This window comes from Hyperolius riggenbachi, chromosome 8, assembly GCF_040937935.1.
Source record: "Hyperolius riggenbachi isolate aHypRig1 chromosome 8, aHypRig1.pri, whole genome shotgun sequence".
Taxonomy (NCBI): domain Eukaryota; kingdom Metazoa; phylum Chordata; class Amphibia; order Anura; family Hyperoliidae; genus Hyperolius; species Hyperolius riggenbachi.
The window spans coordinates 184,066,890-184,086,904 of NC_090653.1; the positions used below are offsets into that span (position 1 = coordinate 184,066,890).

The window sequence follows — 20,015 nt, forward strand, 5'->3', positions numbered from 1 at the left end:
TAGGACACTCACTGTCACTGTTCATAGGCTACTAGCTCCTGCGTGTGTGTGTGCACTCACTGTCTGTGTACTGTACACACACTCTATTTCCTTCTGATTACTGATTGATTATTTAAAATTCTACTTCCTGACAGTTACTACTTACTTACTGTAGTAGGGACACTCACTCAGTCACTGTTCATAGGCTAGCTCCTGCACGTGTGTGCGCGTGCGTGCACTCACTGTCTGTAGTGTACACACACTCTATTTCCTTGTGATTACTACTGATTATTGTAACTACTAGTTGTACTTCCTGACTGTTACTACTTACTTACTGTACTAGGGACACTCACTCACTCTCTGTTCATAGGCCAGCTCCTGCGCGTGTTTGCGCGTGCGTGCACTCACTGTCTGTAGTGTACACACACTCTATTTCCTTGTGATTACTACTGATTATTGTAACTGCTAGTTGTACTTCCTGACTGTTACTACTTACTTACTGTACTAGGGAGTCGGGACACTCACTCAGTCACCTCACCCACCAACCCACTCCATTAAAGTACCCCACTTTTCACCCGCCCTTTTCAAAAACTTTTGTGTTTACGCCCAAAACATCGAAGATGTCTGGAAGTGGCAGCCAGCGCGGTTTGGGCAAGGGGAAGGGCAGCAAGGGAATCAGGAGGAGAGGGAGCAGCATTGTGGCAAGCCGCGGGCGCAGCCGCGCCACCATGCACAGTTCCACAGCAGCAGCAGCAGCGTCAGTGGCTAACATTCCTCCCATAGCCACTGGCCGTGGACGCCTTGGGCGCCGCCCAGCAGGAGCATCTGCAACTCACGCTGCAGAGACACAGCAGCAGCAGCAGCGTGTAGCACCTGCTCCGATTTTCCTCCAGCCGGGTCGGAAACGTCCCATTGAGGAAAAGGATGCAGACACTGTGGTGCAACTGATGACGGAGGATGAGCAGCCCGCCATCAGCTCTGCATCCGAGGCCTCCACCCTCACCACCACCACCCCTGTTCGCAGCAGCCGCCCAGCAGGGTCTGGGGAGGAGGCCAGTTCACCGTCAGTCGCCGACCTGTCACTCAGCACTCTTTTGAGCCCAGGCATGATGCGTCAATTGTCTGCTGTTGTTGGCGATTTGGAGGAGGAGATGCTGATGGGCACTTTGGGGGATGAGGGATTGGACAGCAAGACTGTGGCGACAGTCAAGCAGCCCATCCATGCATCAGGAGAGGAGTTTGGGGGGTCATCATCCCAGCAGGACATGTTTCAGGAGGGGGAGGCTGATGATGACCCGGTGACAGACAGAGACTGGGTGCCACCACCTCCAGGGGATGTCGTCCTCAGCAGCTCTGAGGAGGAGGAGGAGGATGCGCTTGTGGGCCTTGCAAGGAGGCGCATCATTGCAAGCATTGGCAGCAGTAGGCAGGTCCCACAGCCTGCTGGTGTCTCAGGCTCAGCAGCAGCAGCAGCAGCATCTGCCAGTACCACCACCAGCCGCACCCAAGCCCCCCCCCCAACCACCACAGGGAGACAGGCAGCAGCGGTTCCATGCCGTAGGGGGACGTTTTTGTCACCAATCTGGCGTTTTTTCACCATGCCCACAGTGTACAGCAAGTACGCCACTTGCAACCACTGTCAGCGGAAGTTGAGCAGAGGTGCAGACCCCTTAAAGTTCAGCACCAGCTCGCTCATCAACCACCTTGCTGCGAAACATTTCCACCAGCATGAGGAGTTCCAGAGGCTGAAGGCATCTGGTGCTGGCAGTGGCACCACACCCATCACTGCACAGCCTTTAGCAGCAGCAGCAGCCACCCGCCCTCCTGCTCCTCCAGCAGCACCAGCAGGAGTGCGGAAACACACTGCTCCTCCCCCCTCTGCAACTCCTGCCGCCGACACTGAGGCCTGTTCTGGCAGCCAGTCCTCAGTGGCCTCCTCTGCTGTGTCTGCTGATTCCCGTGCCAGCAAAAGGCCACGCCAGAGCCTTTTGAGCGAGTCCTTCCAGGGGGTGGTTAGGGCTCTGCCTCCCAGCAGCCGTCGCGTGCGGCAGCTGAACGGCTTGCTGGCACGGGCCATGTGCTCCCAACTCCTGCCGTACACGCTTGTGCAGGAGGGGAGCGACATGCGTGCGCTGCTTGCTTGCGCAGCCCCAGACTGGCAGCTCCCCAGCAGACACTTCTTCGCCCGCAAGGCCATTCCTGCACTGCACCGCTTTGTGATGGCCAATGTGGAGCGAGGGCTGGAGCACGCGGTTGGTGAAAGGGTCCACGTCACCATGGACTCCTGGAGCAGCCGCTTCGGGACAGGCCGCTACCTGTCTTTCACTGTCCACTGGGTCAGCTTGGTGGAAGGGGGTGAGGATGGGAGAGCAGCAGCGGGCACAGCAGCAGCAACACAGTGGGTGGTGCCCCCCCGCAGGGTCAGGGAAACTGCAGCAGGTTCCTCCGATCCTCTGCCATCCTCCGGCACACCTGGCCAAACCCCCCGCCTCAGCAGCAGCGTGAAGGCCCGCCACTGCCAAGCGCTGCTGCACTTGGTCAGCCTTGGGAAGACCAAGCTGACAGCAACCCATGTGTTGGCCAAACTCCAGGAGCAGGAGAGGATTTGGCTGACCCCCAGAGGCCTCAGAGTCGGAGAGGTGGTGGCCGACAATGGGGCCAATCTGGTTGCCGCAATAGACAGGGGAAACCTGACCCACATCCCCTGTCTTGCCCACGTGCTGAACCTGGTGGTGCAAAAGTTCTTGCGCACCTACCAGGGGATGGGCGAACTGCTGGAAACGGCAAGGAACGTTGTGCGTCACTTCCGGCGCTCGGCTGCAGCCTGTGCGAGCCTGGAAGACGTGCAAAAGGAGCTGGAGCTGCCATGCCATCGGCTGATCCTTGACGTTCCGACTCGCTGGAACTCCACCCTGGCGATGTTGGAGCGTCTGGTTGAACAGAAGCACGCTGTCAACCAGTACCTTGCCCTGGCCACTGTTTCCGCCGCTCGGAGAAGGGACAAGACCAGCAACATCCCGTCCATCGTCCCCGATGATGACTGGAGGCACATGCAGCAGGTGTGCTTAGTGCTGGCTCCCTTTCTGCAGGCCACTAACATGGTGAGCAGGGACCATGCTATGGTCTGCGAGTGGGTGCCCCTGGTTTGTCTGCTGAACAGGGCCCTCGATGCTTTGCTGGAACAGGGAGCGGCAGCCTTGGACCAGCAGGAGCGGCAAGCAGCTGCACAGTCCACCTCTGAGGGGGAGGAGGAGGAGGACTTGGTGGAGGTCCCTGACCTTGCTGCTGATGAGGGGGATCAGCACAGCGCAGCTGAGTTGGTGCGGGGGTGGAGAGAGGATGAGGCGGCAGAGGAGGAGGATGAGGAGGACAGCACTGCCGTCGATGTGCCAGCACACGTGGCCCGCCTCTTCCCAATGGCAGCGCACATGCTGGCGTGCCTGCGCAAGGACCCCAGGGTGATCCAGATGAAGCAGAGGGAGGACATCTGGATCAGCATGATGTTGGACCCACGCCTCAAGGGGAAGTTGAGCCAGTTCCTGCCGCCTGCAGGAGGAGACCCAGCGCAACAAATAAGGAGCTTGCAGCAGGCCCTTGTTGAGCGCTTGGAGGAAGCCTTCCCCAGCCTTCCACCCCCACTGTCCAGCAGCCAGCACAGAGGCAGCAGCAGGTGCCTGCATCCAGCAGCAAGCGCCCCACAGACCTGCTGTCTCTCAGCCACGAGCTCTACAGGACTGTAGAGGCTCCGGCAGCAGTGACTAGAGAGGAGGTGCATGATGCAGCAGCATCCTCCTCCGGTCACAGCCAGCGCCTGACCCGCATGGTGGCTGACTACATGGGGTCCTACAGCGGGCTTGACAGCGATGCCCCTGTTGATCCCATGGAGTATTGGGTCAAGCGCCTGGAGATCTGGAGCGAGCTGGCGCAGTACGCCCTGGAAGTGCTGTCCTGCCCCCCTTCCAGCGTGCTGTCCAAGCGCTGCTTCAGTACAGCTGGTGGCGTGGTCACCGAGAAACGCTCACGTCTGTCTCACAAGTCTGTGGACAGACTGACGTTTCTCAAGATGAACCAGGCGTGGGTGGAAGGCGAGTTCCTGGCCCCTGTTGTCGGCGAGAGGGGGACATGAACTGGCTAAGAACCATCGTTAATGTGCCTTACCACCCTTTACCACCTCCTGGCTCCTGCTCACTAAGCCAGCCTGGTTCAGTTTGACTATTACGTCGCCTGCAGCCACACATTTTACACCTACAGTGGGCTGCTGTGTACTGCCCTTCTGCTGTCTGTCTGTGTTTCCCACTGCCAGGGTACACAGAATTACATTCTGCTGCCACTCTGCCACCAGCTATTACGTCAAACAATAGCTATATATCTGTGTAATTGGTTGTAGAAACAAAACCAACAAACCATTACAAAAAAAAAAAGGTTTAATTTTTCTGAGGTGCCCGGGTTGAAAACTGTGTTGTCCCAGTTGTGTATTGGACACGATGTGGGCTGCACGACCGCTGTCTGGGACCTCCTGTTGTGTTTATTTACAGCCCTGGTATCACCGCTAGGTACCAGGGCTATTATGTCACGCTGCCTGCCTGCTGCCACACTCACACTACTCCTCCATTCCTCCTGCTGCTGCTGTCTGTCTGTGTTTCCCACTGCCAGGGTACACAGAATTACCTTCTGCTGCCACACTGCCACCAGCTATTACGTCAAACAATAGCTGCTCACATTACTCCTCCATTCCTCCTGCTGCTGCTGCTGTCGGTCTGTGTTTCCCACTGCCAGGGTACACAGAATTACATTCTGCTGCCACTCTGCCACCAGCTATTACGTCAAACAATAGCTATATATCTGTGTAATTGGTTGTACAAACAAAACCAAAAAACCATTAAAAAAAAAAATGGTTTAATTTTTCTGAGGTGCCCGGGTTGAAAACTGTGTTGTCCCAGTTGTGTATTGGACACGATGTGGGCTGCACGACCGCTGTCTGGGACCTCCTGTTGTGTTTATTTACAGCCCTGGTATCACCGCTAGGTACCAGGGCTATTATGTCACACTGCCTGCCTGCTGCCACACTCACACTACTCCTCCATTCCTCCTGCTGCTGCTGCTGTCGGTCTGTGTTTCCCACTGCCAGGGTACACAGAATTACATTCTGCTGCCACTCTGCCACCAGCTATTACGTCAAACAATAGCTATATATCTGTGTAATTGGTTGTACAAACAAAACCAAAAAACCATTAAAAAAAAACAAAAAGGTTTAATTTTTCTGAGGTGCCCGGGTTGAAAACTGTGTTGTCCCAGTTGTGTATTGGACACGATGTGGGCTGCACGACCGCTGTCTGGGACCTCCTGTTGTGTTTATTTACAGCCCTGGTATCACCGCTAGGTACCAAGGCTATTATGTCACGCTGCCTGCCTCATTGACTGCCTGCTGCCACACACTCATCCTCCTCCTCCTGCTGCTGAATTTACCTCCTGCTGTCTGTGTGTTTCCACTGCCAGGGAGCACATACAATGGCGCTTCCAACATGCGTGCGCCACCAGCTATTTGTTACGCTCAAAAATAGCTGCATTTCTTTAAAAAAAAAATTGAAAAGAGAAATAAGTGAAGAAGAAGACGATATAGAAGAAGATGAAGAAGAAGAAGATGAAGAAGAAGAAGAAGAAGGAGAAGAAAAAGAAGATGAAGAAGAAGAAGAAGAAGAAGATGAAGATGAAGAAGATGAAGAAGAAGATGAAGAAGATGAAGAAGATGAAGAAGATGCAGAAGAAGATGAAGAAGATGAAGAAGAAGAAGATGAAGAAGATGAAGAAGAAGAAGATGAAGAAGATGAAGAAGATGAAGAAGAAGAAGATGAAGAAGAAGAAGAAGAAGATGATGATGATGAAGATGATGATGAAGAAGATGAAGAAGAAGAAGATGAAGAAGAAGAAGAAGAAGACAATATAGAAGAAGAAGAAGATATAGAAGAAGATATAGAAGAAGAAGATGAAGTCCTTCTGATTGGAGGGCAGAGCATGATAACAAAACAACTTAACTTGCAGTCTTCACCACTGGGAATAGGAGGCACGGATCTACGCAGCTCTGATCATGTGCGTAGCCTGGGAGTTCTAATTGATGGGGATTTAAACTTCAGAACTCAAATCTCTGCTGTGGTGAAATCATCCTATTTTCACCTGAAGAACATTGCAAAAATCAAGCACCTCATACCCCCAGAAGATCTGCCAACCTTAGTCCACGCCTTCATCACATCCCGACTGGACTATTGTAATGCTCTCTACACTGGCCTTCCAAAAAAGGCCATGTACCGCCTACAGCTGATACAGAATACTGCTGCCAGACTGCTAACCAACCAACCCCATCACTGCCACATAACGCCAGTCCTGCATTCCCTTCACTGGCTACCTATAGAATGGAGGGTCCTATTCAAGATCGGCCTACTGACATTTAAATCCCTGAATAATCTGGGCCCTGGATACATGAAAGATATGTTACAGCTGCGAAGCAATCCCCGCATTCTCAGATCCACAGGTTCTAATAATCTAGTCATACCCAGAGTCCACTTAGAAACTTTTGGTCCCAGAGCCTTCTGTCATGCTGCCCCTACGTTTTGGAACTCCTTACCTCAACAGATCAGGACAGCCCCATCCCTGGACGTGTTTAAATCCAGACTGAAAACCCACCTGTTCAGTCTGGCATTTGCAGAAATATAACTTTTGTTGTGTGAATACTTCATCCTACTAATTACTGAATCTGAGAAAGCCTAAGCGCTTTGAGTCCTATGGGAGAAAAGCGCTATAGAAATGTTATTGTATTGTATTGTATAAGATATAGAAGAAGAAGATATAGAAGAAGAAGAAGATAGAAGATAAAGAAGAAGAAGAAGAAGAAGAAGAAGAAGAAGAAGAAGAAGAAGAAGAAGAAGAAGAAGAAGAAGAAGAAGAAGAAGAAGAAGAAGAAGAAGAATAAGAAGAAGAAGAAGAAGAAGAAGAAGAAGAAGTATATACAGTACTGAACAAAATTCTGGACACAACTTCTCTTTTCACCTTTTTTTTTTTTAAAGGAACATCCCCACATAATCACTTGCTGTTGTTACTTGGAAAAAAAGATGTTTCTTGCATCATTCACCCTCAAAACAAGTGTTGGAAGCTATTTAAAGGGAAGGTTCAGGGAACTCTTGAAAAAAATAAAAATCCCTATCCACTTACCTGGGGCTTCCTCCAGCCCGTGGCAGGCAGGAGGTGCCCTCGCCGCCGCTCCAGAGGCTTCCGGTCGTCTTCGGTGGCCGACCCGACCTGGCCAGGCCGGCTGCCAGGTCGGGCTCTTCTGCGCTCCATGGCCGGGCTCTTCTGCGTCCCACGCGGGCGCGCTGACGTCATCGGACGTCCTCCGGGCTGTACTGCGCAGGCGCAGAACTACTGCGCCTGCGCTGTACAGCCCGGAGGACATCCGATGACGTCAGCGCGCCGGCGTGGGACGCAGAAGAGCCCGGCCATGGAGCGCAGAAGAGCCCGACCTGGCAGCCGGCCTGGCCAGGTCGGGTCGTCCACCGAAGACGACCGGAAGCCTCTGGAGCGGCGGCGAGGGCACCTCCTGCCTGCCACGGGCTGGAGGAAGCCCCAGGTAAGTGGATAGGGATTTTTATTTTTTTCAAGAGTTCCCTGAACCTTCCCTTTAAGGCCAATTCGAATAGTCAGCTCGAATAATGAGCTCGAATACCGACTCGAATAGTGAGCTCGAAGTCCGAGGTCGAATCGAATAGTAAAAATTATTCGACTCGAATATTCGACTGACCTCGAATAATTTACTATTCGAATTCGACCAAACTCGAATTTTAAAAAGGGGTATTTGAGCACCACTACTGCAAGATCGTCTGGGCTTGCTGGAGCTGAAGCGCCACCCTTCCTCTGCCGCTCGGTGCCATCTTGGCTTCCCTGGATGTCGCGGAAGAAGTGATCTAGGTGAGCGGGCTGAGCCTTCATGAGCTCCGATTTTTGGTTCTGCCCCCTCCTCATCCTCCCTGCGTTTTAGGGCTGCGGGTCCCCGGCGGAATTGGTCGCTGATGTCGGCGGAGTGCGGGGAAAAGGTCCGGGCACGAGCGGAGCTCCACTAATCAGCGGCCATCTTGAGCGAGCCGTGCATGCGCCCCCAAATGACCAACTCTTTTAAATGCTGTGTGCTCTAGCAAATCAACATTATAAACGACATGTCCACATTCAATAGAACAATGTCATTCAAATGACATTGTACACACATGCAGACTGCATAATATGTCCCCAATAGTCATCTGAGTTGATCCACTGGGTAAATTGAGCAAAATGCCCAATGTTGGTCATATGTATGGCTACTTTTTTGCAAGTGATTGTCATCCAACACAGTGAAATCTGTAGTTTGTTGGATGTTTCAAACAACTTTGGTTTAGCATAAGTATGATGCTTTACTTTCTACTAGGCAACTGTAGCCACACTCATTTTAACTGATTTTATTTTAATTTTCTTTGTGTGTTAAAAAAAAGGATCCTTATCTTACCCCATTTAGATGGTCTGTTTGTATTAAGGCATCTTAATGATGTATTTATGCTTGAAAAAAATATCTGTTTTTCCTTTTGATGTTGCATGTATATAAGCTGTCTGTACCACCAGCTTGCAAACTAACAGGATATAAACCTGACGAAGGCTGCAAGGCCGAAAGCTTGTTTATTCTTATTCATTTGTAGTTAGCCAATAAATGGTATCATCCTGATTTAAAACTTCTTGTTAAAAAAAAGACTCTTACATATTTTTTTTTTTCTAGACATGGAAGTGGATTTTAGCACCAATGATCATTTACATTATTGAAAGGCTTCTGAGATTTTACCGTTCAAGACAAACAGTTGTCATTGTAAAGGTAAGCTCAAAATATAGGTACTTATCGTAGCAATAATAATTGCTTAAAGTGGTATGAAACTCAGCATTTCTTCTTTGCTGTAAAAGATTTACAGCAAAAAGGTGCTACCAAAAAAAACCCCACTGGTAGCAGAACAGCATTCAAACAGTTAAACACAGCACTTTCTTCTTCAGGGGGAAGCGTAGTGCCACTGCTGAACTTGAGGAAGTGATTACAATAGTAGCAAGTGTATGAAAAAAGGCACAGAAAAGAAGGGCCCGACTGGATAACAAATTGGTTGGATAACAAAACCTCAATAACGATAAACATTGTTAACAAAATTTGTTAACGATAAATACCATTTTAAAACAGACTGGAGATGAAAATGAAAATATATTAACTTTAAAAATGGTTACATTTTTCAACGATACAGCTTAAACTAACCCTACTCTCACACAGAATCCTCCCCTGGTGGTGCTTAACCCTAAGACCCCCCTAGTGGTGCCTTACCCTAAGTCCCACCTGGTGGTGCATAAACCCTAAGACCCCCCTGGTGGTGCCTACACCCCCCCCCCACCCGGGTGGTGCCTAACCCTAACCACTCCCCATGCATAAACACCCTTACACACATAGAAATAATATTATATTTGATAACGTAAAATCTGTTCATACAAACAAAATATTAGGACAAAAACTGTAATTTTGCAAGTTTCTAAACCAATAACATATTTAAAAAACTTTAATGTTGTAATGTTGTTAACAATATTTATATATTTATAGGGCACCCTTTTTTCTACTTTGGGAGCTATATTAACAATAAATGCATTAGTCTATGGCGGTGCCTTTATTTGTCCACTAGCCGCCGGTTCACTTTTTTTCCTGCTACCATAGTAGCTGATAAGAAAATAAACGAGATAATATAAACCCAGCTAGCAGTGTCTCAGCTGAATACAAATTCAAAAGTGTACAGAGGAGAAGATACTTTCTCATTGCACACATTGTAATATATCATTACCTCAGTTATGCAATAACTTACAATGGCAGCTTTCAGGGCAGATAAACTGTACTTTGGAAACTTTTAATTTGTAAACAGATAATACTTGTGTGCAAAAGCAAATATGATAACTGTATGGGTAATAAAAAGTAGAAAAATGTGTTTACTGATTGTTATGTCAGAGTGTAATCCCTCTTTAAAGAGAATCTGTATTGTTAAAATCGCACAAGAGTAAACATACCAGTGTGTTAGGGGACATCTCCTATTCCCCTCTGTCACAATTTCGCTGCTCCCCGCCGCATTAAAAGTAGTCAAAAACAGTTTTAAAAAGTTTATTTGTAAACAAACAAAATGGCCACCACAACAGGAAGTAGGTTGATGTACACTATGTCCACACATAGAAAATACATCCATACACAAGCAGGCTGTATACACCCTTCCTTTTGTATCTCAAGCAGGGGTGCTCGGATGTGCCTCATCCACAAATTCGGCAATCCGCGTGGTTGCAAAAAAAAATCCGCATTCGGCCCCGCCGCATGCGGATTTTCGTCCGCGTCCACGCAACCACGCGGATTTTCTGCCGTGATTCCCGCCCGGAGGCGGAATTTCTTTTAACGTTAATAACAAAGCCCCCATACATGCTACAATCTTCCAAATTGCATGGATTATCAAGGTGATAAGGGGCAACATAACTTCAACATAAAAAATTCCAAATTTTTTTTTTAATGGCTTTTAAAGACAAATCACCACTGTAAATGGGGCTATTAATTGGTAATACGTGGTTTTAAAAAGGGATATACGCATTAAGCAATCAAAGAGGTGAAGGCGAATTCCAATGGCACTTGGCGGCGAAGGTACCACTGGAGGAGGATGAGTGGCTGACGCCAAAAAGGCCCCAGAGAGGTTTTTGTAATTTTTTTTTTTTTTTGCAGCAATTAGCAATGACATCGCAGCAGAGTTGTCAGTGGACACGGACAGTGTGAACGCAGAGTGCAGTGGTGGTAGCGACTGAGTCAGGAGAAGGACTATGCGGGCGGTCAGTTCAGCAGCACAGAAGGACCACGGCAACATACTGGTGGTAGTAGTAGCAGCACAGCGTCATAGTGCTGGCCAAAAAATTAAATGCACCCGGTGACCCGGGCAGTGTGAACGCAGACAGAGTACATTGGTGGAAGCGATTGAGTCAGGAGGAGGAGGACAATGCGGGCGGTCAGTTCAGCAGCACAGAACAGAAGGACCATGCCAACATACTGGTGGTAGTAGTAGTAGCACAGTGTCATAGTGCTGGCCAAAAAATTAAATGCACCCGGTGACCCGGGCAGTGATAACGCAGACAGAGTGCATTGGTGGTACCGTGGTAGCGACTGAGTCAGGAGGAGGAGGAGGACAAAGCGGGCGTTCAGTTCAGTAGCAGCAGCAGCACAGAAGGACCATGGCAACATACTGGTGGTAGTATTAGCAGCACAGCGTCATAGTGCTGGCCAAAAAATTAAATGCACCCAGTGACCCGGGCAGTGTAAATGCAGAGTGCAGCAGCGGGAAGCGACTGAGTCAGGAGGAGGAGGACAATGCGGGCGGTCAGTTCAGCAGCAGCAGCACAGAAGGACCATGCCAACATACTGGTGGTAGTAGTAGTAGCACAGTGTCATAGTGCTGGCCAAAAAATTAAATGCACCCGGTGACCCGGGCAGTGATAACGCAGACAGAGTGCATTGGTGGTACCGTGGTAGCGACTGAGTCAGCAGGAGGAGGAGGACAAAGCGGGCGTTCAGCAGCAGCAGCACAGAAGGACCATGGCAACATACTGGTGGTAGTAGTAGCAGCACAGCGTCATAGTGCTGGCCAAAAAATTAAATGCACCCGGTGACCCGGGCAGTGTGAACGCAGACAGAGTACATTGGTGGAAGCGACTGAGTCAAGAGGAGGAGGACAATGCGGGCGGTCAGTTCAGCAGCACAGAAGGACCATGGCAACATACTGGTGGTAGTAGTAGTAGCACAGCGTCATAGTGCTGGCCAAAAAATTAAATGCACCCAGTGACCCGGGCAGTGTGAACGCAGAGTGTAGTAGCGACTGAGTCAGGAGGACAAAGCGGGCGGTCAGTTCAGCAGCTCAGAAGGAGGACCATGGCAACTTACTGGTAGTAGTACCATAACACCAAAAAATTAACCAAGGTAGGCACTAGGCAGGTAATAACTGTCTTTATAAAGGCAGGCATAGTTAACAACAGCACATGCAGCAGCCACTTCATGTCCCCCTGTGTCCGACAATAGGGGCCAGGAACTCACCTTCCACCCAAGCCTGGTTGATTTTCAGGAAGGTGAGTTTGTCCACAGAGGCGTGGGAGAGCCGAGAGCGCTTCTCTGTGACCACGCCACTGGCCGCACTAAAGCATCTCTCTGAGAGGACACTGGAAGGAGGGCAGGATAGGAGTTCCAGGGCGTACTGGGAAAGCTCACTCCAGATGTCCAGTCTCTTGACCCAGTACTCCAAGGGGTCCACGGGGCTGTCGGTGTCATTAAGCCCGCTGGATGACCCCATATAGTCAGACACCATGGTGGTCAGTCGTTACTTGTGCTGGTTGGTGGTGGATGCTGTGGCGGGCACCTCTGTTCTGGGCTGCTGCACTGCATACAGGCTCTTGCTTAGGCTCTTCAGGTCTCCGGGGCGCCAGTTGCTGCTGGTGCTGGTGGTTGTTGTTGTGCTGCTAGTGGCAATGGCAGGCACCTCTTGCTGGCTTGGCAGAGCAGTTACAGTGGGGGTGGAAGGCTGGGGGAATGCTTCCAGTAGTCTGCGCACAAGGGCCTCCTTCAACTCCCTTGTGCGTTGCTCGGTGGTGGATGGCGTCATGAAGTCTCCCAGCTTCCCCTTCAGATGGGGATCAAGCAGGGCCGTCTCAGCCATCAGGCAACTCTAAATATTTGCCTATGGCGCCATGGGAGATAGAGAGCGCAAGCAGGGGGACCAGTCGTGTTTTTTTTAATTCTGTTAATCATGCTGCTGCAGCAGCTGCTGCGCCTCTATGATAGGCAGCTGTGCCGCCTACTGGACAGCCCCCTCCTCAGAGCGAGCAGCCGCACGAGTAGTTTGTTTACTACGTGCGGTGCCGCCTCTAACTCCGCCCCTCGCCTGTCACACGTGCACGCAGGCAGCGTGTTTGAGTGTGACCAGGCATTTTGATTTTGGGCGCCACTGCTGCTGGCTGCACTACAGAGACAGCCTGAGCCCGGAGTCTGCCTAAGCTCACCCACCCTGTTGCACATGAGGAGGATGGCGGCAGGTCGGAGGCAGAAACTGATTTGGATGGAAGAAGAGCGCTGCCCCCCTGCCTGCCGCCCCCTCTGCTATCCCAATGGGATGGATTTGTCAGCGTATCAAGCAGCCCTGCAGAGATGACGATCCCCAGCTGGCCAGCCGCTGCCCGCCAGGAGTCTGGACAAGGGGTAAGCAAGACAGTCCTGTTTCTCCTGTTCACCATCAATCAATGGGAGAAGGAGCAGTCAGGACAGTAGCCTGTGTTTGCGTGGGGCCTGGGGGAATCAGTTAGGTTGTTGGTGTCCTTGTGGGAGCCTGGAATCATCATCATCATCATCTCACAGTAATCCAGGCAGCAGGGGTGACAGCAGCCAGGCCTAGTCTGAGGAAGCCTATATTGTCCCCTTAGTTGTCTGTTTTGTGCTTTTTTTTAAGTCAGCCTACACTGTGAGCTCTATCTGGTTGTCCAACATTTGTATAATAGAAGGGGAGGAAAATAAGTCAGCAACGATCCACAGGTGGGGGCTGGAATACTTTACTGCCCCCCCCCCAAAAAAAAAAAAAACACAAGCAGGGGGCTCCCTGGTGGGGATTGGCTGAGGCTGTGTGAGACAGAATGACCTGAATATCTAAAGCATGCTTTGTGGTTAAGATCAGAGGAGAGAGGCATTTAGCAGCAAATGGCAATTGGTTACATTCAGATGGTGGAACAGATCAGAGATCCTCAGAGCTGAGCCTTTTTTTGCAAAGGAATTCTCTCTCACCCTTCCCCCCCCTGGGATTCCCTTTGTATTCCAGGGTTTCAGATATCCACCTCTGCCTGACCCCTGCAAGACGCCTGCCCACCAGAGACATCCTACCTCTGGTTTGTGATAACTGGCAGTTCAACTCCTCCAGTTCCCATCCCAACCTGCTTACAAGGAATTACCTGTAGCAACATATCTTCAAAGCTCACTGCTCATCTTCAGGCTGACCATTAGGAATTCTTGAATATGTCATTTTTTTCAGGGACTGCAGACTGCTAGAAGACAGTTAGTTTGTAAGTGCACAGCTGGGAAAGGGGCTGAGCACTGTAGAATCAGACAGGGAGCAGTGGAATTCCTCTGAGGCATCTTTTACTAGCTGCAGTGTGTCCTGATCTCTGCTGCCTTTAGTATGTGCAGTATAAGTTGTTATGCTGGGTACACATGATGCGATTTCCCGCTCGATCGACTGGTCGATCATTTCTGACATCTTCGATCAGGTCCTGATCGATGCAGCCATCAATTTACTCATGTTAAGTATGCAAAATCGACGGCTGTATCGATCAAAACCCAATCGAACATGTCAGAAATAATCGATCGATCCTGCCGATTGAGCAGGAAATCGCATTATGTGTACCCAGCATTACTCTGTGCCTGTACTGATAGTACACTAGGTGCAGTGTGTACTGATCTCTGCTACCTCCAATATGTACAGTATAATCTGTTACTCTGTGCCTGCACTGATATTAAACTAGCTGCAGTGTGTACTGATCTCTGTTATCTCCAGTATGTACAGTATAAGCTGTTACTCTGTGCCTGTACTGATAGTAAACTAGCTGCAGTGTGTGCTGATCTCTGCTACCCCCAGTATGTACAGTATAAGCTGTTACTCTGATCCTGTACTGATCGTAAACTAGATGCGGTGTGTGCTGATCTCTGCTTCCTCCAGTATAGGCTGTTACTCTTTGCCTGCGCTGTTAGTAAACAAGCTGCAGCGTGTGCTGATCTCTGCTACCTCCAGTATGTACAGTATAAGCTGTGACTCTGTACCTGTACTGCAGTGTGTGCTGATCTCTACTAGTTGCACAGCAGAAAGGAGGAGGTGGCGCTGCTGTCCTGAATGGAGGATGGACGACTGGCTGAGGGTGTGCAGTTTGCTTATCACAGATCCACAGCCAGCAATCCAACCAGTGTGTTATTGTGTTGTGGAATAAGGGTTGACACTACGTGTGTGTGTGTGTGTGTGGGGGGGGGGGGGCGCCAAAGGTTTTCTTGCCTGGAGTGACAAAATGGCTAGAAACGCCCCTGGGATCAAGCATCAAGGTAATCCAGATGTCCTCCCTTGAACGCATCTGGATCACCCGGGGGTCCCTGCGAAGGCAGCGCAACATGTGCACAGCCATGGGAAACAAGTGGGCCCTGCCAGCAAGATCTTCCTCGTCCTCGCCATTGTCACATAACGCATGCCTGTCCTCTTCCTGTGCCATGTCGTTGTCCTCCTCAAACCGCCATCCACGTACAACGCCTGCTGCACTCTGCTCCTCCTCCTCCTCCTCATCCTCCTCATTCAGGTTAGGGACCTCCAACTCTTCCACTACCTGCTGTGAGCCCTCCTCTGAGCTGGACTGTGCTGCCATCTGCTCCTGTTCTTCCAACTGCCTGAGGGCTTCATCCTCACGCTCAATTAAATTGTCCATTGCCTGCTCCAGTAGACAAACCAAGGGCACCCACTGGCACACAGAGGCCCGCTCCTCACTGACCATCTTGGTTGCCTCCAGGAAGGGACTCAGCACCAGGCATACTTGCTGCATCAGTGTCCACTGAGTGGCAGTAATCATGGGGACTTGCTGGTTGCTGGGGACACTTGGGTCTAGCATGTAGGCCCTAAGAGCCAGCCTGTGCTGACACAGCCGCTCCAACATGGCCAGAGTCGAAATCCAGCGAACTGGCATGTCGATGATCAGCCGGTGTTGTGGCCTTTCATACTGCTGCTGTAAGGTGGACAAGAGTGCAGAGGCAGTGGCTGACAGGCGGAAAAAGCGTACCACCGCTCGGGCATCCTGCAGCAGCTCACTCATCCCCTGGTAGGTGCGCAAGAAGCGCTGCACCACAAGATTGAGCACGTGGGCCAAGCAGGGGATGTGCTGGAGGTTTCCCTGCTGCACTGCTGCCACCAGGTTTGCCCCGTTATCGGCTGCCACATACCCCACTTCCAGGCCTCTGGGGGTCAGCCACCTCCGCTCCTGCTTCCTGAGGGCGGCCAGGACGTTGGTGGCCGTAAGCCTCTCCTTCCCCAGGGTCACCAATTTTAAAAGGCTTGGCAGTGCCGAGGCTTGGTGCTGCTGCTGCCGAGGCGGGCTTGCTTTCCGGGTGCAGAGGGAGTGTCGTGACAGGACCCTTCTGCATCCCCCCTGATCCCACGTGGTGGCACCACTAGCTGGGCTGATGCGCTCTTGTCCTCCCTCCCTTCCATCAGTGTCACCCAGTGGGCCGTAAAGGACAGGTATCGACCTGTCCCAAATCTGCTACTCCACGAGTCCATGGTCACGTGGACCCGCTTGCCCACAGAGTAGTCCAGGGAACTGGCCACGTTTTCCACCGCAAACTTGTGGAGTGCTGGGATCGCGCTCCTGCTGAAATAGTGGCGACTGGGGACTTGCCACTCGGGGATGCCAAATTGGAGCAGCGTCCGCATGGCGCTCCCCTCCTGCACCAGGGAGTAGGGAAGCAGCTGTGATGTCATGGCCCGGGCCAGCAAGCCATTTAGTTTGCGGATCCGCCTGTGGCTTGGAGGCAGAGGCTTGGTCAGACCCTGAAAGGTGTCGCTCAGCAGGGTCTGACGACGCTGGGATGCAGGGGAGACAGAGGAGAGAGACGACCACTGGCTGCCAGCCTCAATGTCTGTGTCCTGAGTAGCCGAGGTGGAAGAGCGCTTGCGTGCTACTACTGCTGCTGCTGTGGGGGATTCACGACCCTGAGGGAGGGATGATGCTGCTGCGCTGGTGGGCCTTCTGCTCTCAGGAACCCCTGCCAGCAGTGCCTGCTTCTTCTTAAACTCCGCATACTCGCGGCAGTGGCGGCTTCTCAGGTGGCCCTGGAGGGATGAGGTACCCATCTTGCTCAGACTTTTCCCATGGCTCAATCTTTTGCTGCATAACCTGCACACTACATACCTTTTGTCATCAGTACATTCGTCAAAGCAATCCCACACTGGTGACTTTAATTTACTGCGGCCCCCACTAGCAGAGGGTGCAGCGGAACAATGTGTGGTAGTAGTTGCTGGGGGTTGCATGGTGGTGGTGCCGGCTGAAGCAGTGTCCTGTCTACTTCCTCCACGCCCACTGCTGCCGATGCCCCTGCCCCTGCCTGACATATGGCGATATCCTTGCCTAGGCCGAGGTGACTCATCATCCTGCTCTGACCATTCTTCCCCGGACTCAGCAGGATGCGCATAGTTAGGGTCCACAACGTCGTCATCATCAGCAGCATCATCATAATCCAGCTCTTCCTCTGACTCCCCCGCCTCCTCTTCTGTCCCTACATCCCCAGACACAGACCCCTCTTCTTCATCACCAGAACTCAACAACGCTTGTGATTGTGGCCCGATCTCAATCTCTGCCACATCAGTCCCCAGTAAGTCCTGAGCTTCTTGCATCAGCAGGTTCCCAGATGCCGGACTGAGGGACAGAACGCTGTCATCCTGGGAGGGCTGCTGACCAGTGGGTGCTGGGGTGGATGTCACAACAAGCGTGGGACGTTGGCTGCTGCTGCTGCTGCTTGGAGTGGTGCTCACAGTAGAGGTCTGGGAGGAAGTCATGATGTCCATGAGTACGTCAGGTTCCATTTGCTCAACCACCACACGGGGACCAGAAACTTTAAAATATTTGGACAATGGCGTCCGCTGACTCGGCCCAGGCTTTGCTGCCCCCCTTTCTGCTGCATCACGACCACGTACAGCTGGGCGTCCTCTCCCTGGACGTGGAGCAGTCCCAGAAGTGGCTGAGGCAATTGAACTCCCTTTCCTCTCACCCCGCGAAACCCTGCCAGACATGTTGCTAGTAATGAATCACTGGATGCAGTGGGCACAGTACAAGGTCACTGAAGGATGCACCAGGCACAGTACAACGGCACTGAAGGATGCAGTGGGCACAGTACAAGGTCACTGAAGGATGCAGTGGGCACAGCAGTGGGCACTGGATATACAACTAGGTCACTGAAGGATGCAGTGGGCACAGTACAAGGTCACTGAAGGATGCAGTGGGCACAGCAGTGGGCACTGGATATACAACTAGGTCACTAAAGGATGCAGTGGGCACAGTAGAAGGTCACTGAAGGATGCAGTGGGCACAGCAGTGGGCACTGGATATACAACTAGGTCACTGAAGGATGCAGTGGGCACAGTACAAGGTCACTGAAGGATGCAGTGGGCACAGCAGTGGGCACTGGATATACAACTAGGTCACTGAAGGATGCAGTGGGCACAGTACAAGGTCACTGAAGGATGCAGTGGGCACAGCAGTGGGCACTGGATATACAACTAGGTCACTGAAGGATGCAGTGGGCACAGTACAAGGTCACTGAAGGATGCAGTGGGCACAGCAGTGGGCACTGGATATACAACTAGGTCACTGAAGGATGCAGTGGGCACAGTACAAGGTCACTGAAGGATGCAGTGGGCACAGCAGTGGGCACTGGATATACAACTAGGTCACTGAAGGATGCAGTGGGCACAGTACAAGGTCACTGAAGGATGCAGTGGGCACAGCAGTGGGCACTGGATATACAACTAGGTCACTGAAGGATGCAGTGGGCACAGTAGAAGGTCACTGAAGGATGCAGTGGGCAAAGCAGTGGGCACTGGATATACAACTAGGTCACTGAAGGATGCAGTGGGCACAGTACAAGGTCACTGAAGGATGCAGTGGGCACAGCAGTGGGCACTGGATATACAACTAGGTCACTGAAGGATGCAGTGGGCACAGTACAAGGTCACTGAAGGATGCAGTGGGCACAGCAGTGGGCACTGGATATACAACTAGGTCACTGAAGGATGCAGTGGGCACAGTACAAGGTCACTGAAGGATGCAGTGGGCACAGCAGTGGGCACTGGATATACAACTAGGTCACTGAAGGATGCAGTGGGCACAGTACAAGGTCACTGAAGGATGCAGTGGGCACAGCAGTGGGCACTGGATATACAACTAGGTCACTGAAGGATGCAGTGGGCACAGTACAAGGTCACTGAAAGATGCAGTGGGCACAGCAGTGGGCACTGGATATACAACTAGGTCACTGCAGGATGCAGTGGGCACACAAGGATGTCACACTGTGTAATGAGATGCTTGTATGCCAGCGAGCAAGCAGTGGGCACTGGGCACGGCACAAGGTCACTGACAGAATGAATGAACAGCGCTGGCAGAGAGTGGCGGTGCCGGCGGTTTGACTGGCTGCCTGCAAATAGTACAAGTGAAGTGTATAACTGTCACTGAAATAATATACAAGTGTGTAATGAGATGCTTATATGCCAGCGAGCGAGCAGTGGGCACTGGGCACGGCACAAGGTCACTGACAGAATGAATGAACAGCACTGGCAGAGAGTGGCGGCACCGGCGGTGTGACTGGCTGCCTGCAAATAGTACAAGTGTATAACTGTCACTGGAATATACAAGTGAACACTGCAGCTGCACTAACCTGCCTGCCTGCACTACACACAGATAATCCCCACTCCCACTACACTGACTACACTGCAGCACTGAACCTGCCTGCACTACACACAGTTAAATAATCACTAGACTCCCACACTACCACTACACTACACTGACTACAACTAACTACAGCAATCACTCACTGACTAGCTAACTGTGTACAGTATAAGAGCAGTGTTAGCAAAAAAAAACGCTTTGTTTTTAACACAATAAATGCACTTGCTCAAACAACAATGGCCTGGAGATAATCCTCTCAGCACCACAGTCTAGCAAGGGCAGAGCTTTTCCATCATGGCCGCCGCTTTATATTCAGGAGGGGAGGGCATAGCTCCCCTCCTGTGATTGGTTGCTAGGGCCTGGCTGGGGTCCTCTGATTGGCCTGCAATGTGTCACTTCCGCATAGTTTGACGCATTTCCGCTAACCACGACTTCAGCGCCGGGTTTCACGAGCGTGAATGCGGATTTCTGTCCGCATTCAC

The 20,015-nt window shown here is 51.3% G+C and overlaps 1 protein-coding gene across 4 annotated transcripts in view; it reads left to right on the plus strand.

Annotated features, from left to right (window-relative positions):
* The window catches only part of NOX1 (NADPH oxidase 1), a 2,086,008-nt gene that overhangs the window by 1,050,043 nt on the left and 1,015,950 nt on the right, over window positions 1-20,015 (plus strand). For 3 of the 4 annotated variants that reach the window (XM_068248036.1, XM_068248032.1, XM_068248034.1), the window contains one exon: window positions 8,768-8,860. The exons of the other annotated variant lie outside the window; for it this stretch is intronic. In XM_068248036.1, the coding sequence (XP_068104137.1) occupies window positions 8,768-8,860 (93 nt within the window). The remainder of the gene's footprint in view (window positions 1-8,767; window positions 8,861-20,015) is intronic. 4 annotated transcript variants of the gene reach the window in all.